This window comes from Curcuma longa, chromosome 11, assembly GCF_044706935.1.
Source record: "Curcuma longa cultivar G26 ecotype Majalengka, Jawa Barat chromosome 11, ITB_CL_G26_1.1, whole genome shotgun sequence".
Taxonomy (NCBI): domain Eukaryota; kingdom Viridiplantae; phylum Streptophyta; class Magnoliopsida; order Zingiberales; family Zingiberaceae; genus Curcuma; species Curcuma longa.
The window spans coordinates 24,645,511-24,652,682 of NC_133871.1; the positions used below are offsets into that span (position 1 = coordinate 24,645,511).

Below are 7,172 nucleotides of genomic sequence, written 5' to 3' on the forward strand. Positions count from 1 at the left end.
ACATAAAGAGTGAATAAGAGGTGAATGGGGCTGGAGGCAATGATAAGGTCATTTCCTCTCATCGTAAACACATACATTTTACCTCCTCAATATGAAATTTATGACTCCATCCTAGTGTAGCACACTTGTTCAAAAATATCACGTTAAAGGATTAATTTCTCGAGATAGATAGACATGTCAGCATCTTTAAATCACCCCTTAGGCCTCGGTCGATGGTCGGCATCTTTAGGTTAACCCCTCAAGCCAAATTAATACATCGACGCCATTGAAGTTTGACAAATGAACCACATCAACTATGCTATGACTAAGCTTAGTTCCTTGAACTCTTCCTCCTAAGCTCAATTTCTCAAGCTCTTCATCCTAAATTGATTTTTCGAGCTTTTACCTCGAGCTCACCATTTCAAACTCAACTCCTTGAGCTCTTGACTCTAAGCTCAGTAAGGGCATCTCCAATGTAAAATTCTTGGAGAGATTTGTAAAATCAAAAAGTTGAACAAAAAAATCTCTAATCATTGTGGAGGTGAAATTTAAGGTTTTTAGTTTAAGAATAGTAGTAAAATTTCAAATTATTTTTTTCTTTCAAAAGTAACATTGTAGGTGGGGTCAATAATTAATTAATAATGAAATTTGAAATTTGTAAGAAGATTTTTTGATTGTGTAGAAAATAATAATTTTTTATACATTTGATGTGACATATTAGAAATTATAAAAAAAATTATTTAGAATAACAATAATTGAAGATAGCATTCATGATCTAAGATGATAGCCATAATCTCTCAGGTATCTCTTAGTCCTATATTTATAAATAGTTAAATATGTTTATTATTTTTTTTAAAAAAGAATATCATTCTCTTGCTTCTCATCGTCTAGTTATATTTTTAGAAAGAACAATAATATACAATATGAAAAAATGCAGCATGAAATCAATATGATACACTGTATATAGTGGATCCCACATCCATACAAAGGTATCTATAGCTATACAGTTGAGTGTGTCATGTTGATTTCGTATTACATATCATTTTTCTTTTAAAAAATCCTGTTTTGAACCATGGCCACGTCATCCTCGCTGAGATCCCAACGATCATCCTAATTCACCCCGTTGACTAATCGGAAACTAACTACGCAAGGCGACGACTTTCAACGCTTTGACTTGTGCGCTCCTGCGCCGTCAGACACGAACAGGCACCTGCGTCGATTCCTCTGTTCAGGTTCAGACCCTTTTATAAACGCACACGTACGCCTATAAGTTAATTAATCATGTGTGGAGATATAGGCCACTCCAATATATTGTCACATTAAATTATCATATATATTTATGTTAATCACATATGGATGCCCTCATCAGATTTGTGTCCTCCAACTCAAGCCAAAGCTAATATGCTTTACTCTACCAATTAATATGACAAAGATTTATAATATATTCCACAAAAACTATTAATATGCTATATACATAAAGATCAGTGTCAATCATATAATATCTCCTCCGTCAGGTGTACAATGTTTATAGATAACATACACCTTGACCTAATAAGTTACATATACATTATTCCATTGACTGTAACTGTCTTTCACACATAACCTATATAGCTAGTTACACCATTGATGTATTATAGTCCATCAATAGGGGGATCTGCTACTGTCCATCCATTAACTGAACCTTAAGCTTATATATAGTTCAAGGGTCATAGATGTTAGCTAGCTAGCTAGCCAGCCAGGAGACTGATCATGATCTCTGCTTCCTCGAAGCAATTAGTCATAAAATTGTCTCAAGTTAGACAAGAGATCATGCAAACATGAGTCAGCTAGTCTCCCAACAAAAACATGTATGCACCCTTCAACACAAAAAGGGAATTAAACCCTAGATATTGTGATGCTAGCTCATTTACTCTGATCTTTTACTTCTAATATATTAATAGTTAATTCACTTGTTCATCATCTCCTTGGTGATGGCCGGAATGCAACTCGTGCTCCTCGTTATTTGGCCACCTTTCTTGACGTCTTTGTTGGAAGAGGAATTCCTTGGACTGATCGACTTCGCCCTCGACGACGAGTTCCTCAAGATCGCCCTCATGGCCTCGGCCTGCAGCAGCACCGGTTGGGTACGGCCGATCCGCCGGAACCGGCCGCAGACGGCCAAGTGAGCCTCCACTGCCTCCCTCTTCTTCCCGCCGTTCTTCGCCATCTCCTCCTCCACCGCCTCCGAGCACAGGCCGCAGATCCACCGCCCGGCGCCGAACTTGTCGCGCACCCGCCGGATGTACTCCGGCGTGCACTCCTCCGACACGCCGCAGCACTCGCACTTTGCTTCCTCCACCTCGCTGATCGCCGGGAGCGCAGCAGCATCCGCGACCGCCGAGTCTTTCCCGAGCTTGAACGAGAGGTCGGACACGGCGCGCTGCAGGCCCTCCATGGAGATCCGGCGAGGGCGGCGAGCCTCGAGGTTGTTCTTGGAAGCGACGAGCATCTCTCCGTTGGGCGCCATCAGATCAGAATCTGCGAGATCAGGTTGGAGCCCAAGTACATGCACACAGATGGAACTCCTTTAGGGTTCTATATATAGAGAGTTAGAGACGATGCATGCATGAACATGAAAGAGCCAGCTGATTTTACGTGAACTTTATAGAAAGAAAATATTACGCAACTTTTACGATCTCGAAAACTACATACATGGCTAACAGTGCCAAGGTTATGATCATTAAACACATATCAAAGTGAAAGGGAAAAAAGCTTCACGTGTGAGTGCATTGAGGCCATACAGATGCAGTGCAGATATATATAGCTAGATCGCATGGGAATAACATGATCCACTCCCTTCCAGCAATGGATATTATCCATGAATATATATGCTTATAGCTTGTTCACTAGCTAGTACTGATCGATCACGAGAAGCCTGAGTGACGAAAGAGAAAGGAAGAAAGCATGAGAAGGCCTGGGATTAATTAGTGACACACAAAGTTTGAGGACAGGAGGTGCATTTGGACTGTGTGTGGCGGAAAGGGAGCATGATCTTTGGTAGTTTATTTAATTCAGGTACAGAGGTAGATCGATAAGGGCTAGCTAGTGATCAGTGTCTAGCTTCAGTATTAAATGACTGATGATGTAGGGGAATGAAAAGGATCACATGCTCTCTTGTGTGCAAATAATTGTTTACTTGTTTAATTTGGGATTCAAATAAATTCAATTTAAAAATAACTTCGTAGGAATTATTATTAATATATTTATAATTTAATTTCTCAAATTCCAATTACAATTTTTGAATCCTTTTCAAGTTCCAACCGTTCGTTCAAACCGGCCCAATTGAAAGCCCACCCAATTCGAAACGAATTGGATTCGGATCCAGTCTTTATTGGATCCAAATCACTCAATAACCTATCCGATACTAGATTTGGATCCCTTTCAAGCTAAAATGTTAAACCATGCCCTATTGGATTTGCTTGTGAAATAAAAAGATTAAATAAATAAATAATCAGGATTAACGGATGCAATTAAATTAATTAGAGAATGTTTTGAGATAATTGAGAGACCAATAACATACACACCATCGATACAAATATGTTAGAAATACATCATCTTTATCTCTTCCACATCGCACAAGTGGAACAATATAATGCAATGCCATTGTTCTTTTCCATTCTTCATCATATATCGACACAAAACTTTCTTCCTCACAATTTTGTCTCCTCTAATCACAATCAATGACGTGCCATCGTCTCATTCTCAAATGATACTTGTGCCCTTCCCTTCAAGTTTCATGATAAATTGAATTTTCTCTCCCTAACTATACGCTCGATGATCGACCTAGCGAAGTCGAGTAAGCTAATTTTCACTATGATTAAAACTATTTATTCATCTTACCAAGCAATAATTCAAAAGTGTTACTGAAAAGCATATCAAGCTAATTAACTTGAGATTTTACTAAACTTAATTCTATCAATTATAAATAATTCACAATTATAAAATATATAAAAAAATATCACATATATATTTTTTTCATCATCAACCTTTAAGAATAATCAGGTCATCATTATTAATTTTTTCTGCCCCACACCACTAATTAAAACTCCTAATCACAGTTAATGCTTCTGACCTTTTAATTGAATTGTGTTAGTGACAGTATAGATAGTGCCAAGCTAAAAATCGCCATCTCAAGTTTTTCAAATCACATAATTTCCCCCATGTTTCATGATCACACGAATTTATATTATGTTTGTTTATTTATTTATTTATATATGCATATATATAATAATTGAGCTACATTATTAGTCATGAGCATGAATGAAATCAACCCTCATTAATTACATTGTCTAATTCTGAATTCGTTGTCTCTCCACTTGCTTAAATAATTAGGGCAATCCCTATCATTCAATTAAACTTCTCTCTTTCCCTATGCTTATCTTTTATCTCACTTCGCCTTTTATTTAAAAGAAAACACACTTTGGAAGAAGACAATTAAACTAATGATAGTATCGAAATTGATTTTTAATTTTTTAAAACAGTTTTTAAATTTATCAATTTGATTTCGGGTTAGAAACTAGCTAATTACTTTTCTTTTAGGGTTCATTTAGTTTTAGTTAGTATATTATTTATCTAACAATATTATTATACAAATTCAAACTCTTGGATTAAAATAGTTCCCAATAGAATAAACAATTAATGCACCAATTAGATTCGTCAATCAACGAAATATATATTTAAAGGACAGACAAAAAATCTGATCGCCTACACGTCGACGTTAATACCGAGACCCACACCTTCCACGTGGCCGACACCTGTTCCTTGCTTTCATGCTCAAATTTTTTCATATATTATTAAAAAGAATAATCGAATTTATAAATTAAAATATAACGAAATTAATTAATAGTTCGAATCCAATCGATTAGTAAATTTTTCGAAGGGACATTTAGTTTTAGTATTCCAAAAAGAGTAATTTTCTCATTTTTTTTGTATAAATAAGGTTTTCTTGGATTCTTGACAACTGTGTGGGAAAAAAAAGAGTTGCTTTAATTTGGATTAATTTCAATTTTATTCAACTTGCCATTAATTAATGAACTTGGACCTATCTTTAATATTCCTATTTTTTCATTTCATATTAATTTGGTCCCTCCATTTTCACTTCAATTCATATTCCATTCTTATAGAAATGGGAAAAAAATAAATTGCATTCATGCTTTCCTAATACATTTTATATTTTTTCACTTGGTTATCAAATTCAAGGAACTTTAGTATTTTAACGTATAGGTCTAGAATTCAAATTTGGGAAAGATAAAAATCTACTGGGTAGGGGTGGAAAGTTCTAGTAGGTAACGGCACGGTCGATGGTCGACGACCCACGACCCACAGAAAAATAAAAAAATAGGGGACGGGATAAGTAGAATTCCCACATGAGGACAGGTCGGATCATTACATATATATTATATTTTAAATTTTTATTTAAACAATAACCAAACTTTAGTATTAAAATTTTTATAATACATTTAAAATTCACTTATTATTTTAGAATTAGATAGAAATTAACATTAGAGGACTTGCTAGTAATTTCCGATTCAATAATTGAAGGAGGGACAATATCCTCACACCACATGCTCTATTTGAATTCCTATAGTTTAATAATAATTATTATCATTTATTTGTTTGTTTATTTCTAATTGCATGTCTTCTTAATTAATTTCTTTCCTCCTACCTTCTCTCTTAAGTGCTTGAGTGCTATAAATACCTTCCCCCTCCCCCACCAATTTTTTCTCAAACCAAAATAAATCCTCTCCTCTTCTTCTTCTTCTTCAATTTCTCTCTCAAAAATTAGGAAAAAAATAATCAATTTCTTTTTTATTAAAAGAAAAAAACAATTTCATGGAGATGACGTCAGCGAGTCGAAGTGGTAGTGCGGCGAAGAGGCTGTGGCACATCGTGAGGTTGTTGTTCTTGGGCTTCTCCAAGAACAAGCTCATGGTCGACCTCCACCTCCTCCTCAAGCGTGGAAAGATCGCCGGAAAAGCCCTTACCCAGCTCCTCGTCCACCACCACCAGCACCACTACCAGCACCACCGCCACCGCCACCACCACCACCACGGCGGCGGTGGTGCCGCCTCCATGTACTCTGCACTCACCTGCCGGTCCATGGACCCCGACCTCGCCTTCTACAACCCGCGGGAGGTCGAGTTCAGCTGCAGCAACACCCCCTCCTATCCCACCTTCCGCCGCCACCGCCGCCGCCACCGCCGTTACGACGACGAAGAAGACGACGCGGCCTTCACCAAGGCGCTCGAAATTCTCTACGCCGAGCCGGATATCGACGACGACGACAACGGCCGCGGCGAAGAAGAAGAAGAAGTAGACTACTCTTCTTCGGCGTCGGCGTCGACCTCGCCGGCCATTTGGAAGAGCCCGCCCGCGCCGGTGAGGCAGCTGAGGGTCACCGACTCGCCGTTCCCGCTGAAGGAGGAGGAAGGGGAGGCGGACGGGCGGATCGACCAGCAGTCGGAGGAGTTCATCAAGAAATTCCGCGAGCAGCTGCGCCTCCAGCAGATGATTAGCCCGGTGGCGGCGCCGGAGTACATGCATCACCGCCGCCGGCGCGACGCACCGTTAATGATGGGACGAGCTTAATCACTAGTTTTAATTAAGTTTGTGTTGGGTTTAATATCTCTATCAGTGTGTGAAAAAACACTATATATATATATATATATATATATATATCATATAATTAGAGTTGCAATGGCAGTGGAACTTCCAATTTGAGGCATTATATATACATTAATAAAGTCATTATTTCTTCTCTAAGTTTGTTTGGAGAAGTTAATTAAGATCAAGTCGTGTCAAGAATGAACATTTGTAATTTGATTATATACAATCAAATCATCTAGAAATTTTAGAATTAGATAAGTAAATACAAAATTTATAATATATATGCAATTGGTCTTGTTAACTATATCAGTAGAGTAAATCAAGTAAATATAAGGCAAAGTTTAGATACTTTTTCTCTACTCTCCTCCTATTCTTAGACTTTTTAATAAAATAATCAAGTTTAAATTTTATTTGATTTTTTATGAACTTGAGTTTGATTCAATATTATTGAACTTTTAATTTAAATTTATTTGATTATTTAAATTTTTTATATTTTTAAATTTATTTAGTTGGGCAATGAATTTGATTTTGAAAGCTTGTTTATTTAT

The 7,172-nt window shown here is 37.1% G+C and overlaps 2 protein-coding genes across 2 annotated transcripts; one reads left to right on the forward strand and one right to left on the reverse strand.

The window, feature by feature from the left end:
- Positions 1 to 1,886: 1,886 nt before the first annotated feature.
- On the reverse strand, positions 1,887 to 2,504 carry LOC141842386 (uncharacterized). The gene has a single exon (XM_074730595.1). It carries the CDS (start codon positions 2,483 to 2,485, stop codon positions 1,925 to 1,927), a length of 561 nt encoding a protein of 186 aa, XP_074586696.1. The 5' UTR covers positions 2,486 to 2,504; the 3' UTR covers positions 1,887 to 1,924.
- A 3,256-nt stretch (positions 2,505 to 5,760) lies between these two features.
- LOC141840565 (uncharacterized) lies at positions 5,761 to 6,806 on the forward strand. Its single transcript, XM_074728601.1, has one exon. It carries the CDS (start codon positions 5,851 to 5,853, stop codon positions 6,604 to 6,606), a length of 756 nt encoding a protein of 251 aa, XP_074584702.1. The 5' UTR covers positions 5,761 to 5,850; the 3' UTR covers positions 6,607 to 6,806.
- Positions 6,807 to 7,172: the final 366 nt, after the last annotated feature.

What these genes read in the sequence shown, in the direction of transcription:
- LOC141842386 (XM_074730595.1), bottom strand. Translation starts at nt 2,485, where the DNA reads ATGGCGCCCAACGGAGAGATGCTCGTCGCTTCCAAGAACAACCTCGAG.
- LOC141840565 (XM_074728601.1), top strand. Translation starts at nt 5,851, where the DNA reads ATGGAGATGACGTCAGCGAGTCGAAGTGGTAGTGCGGCGAAGAGGCTG.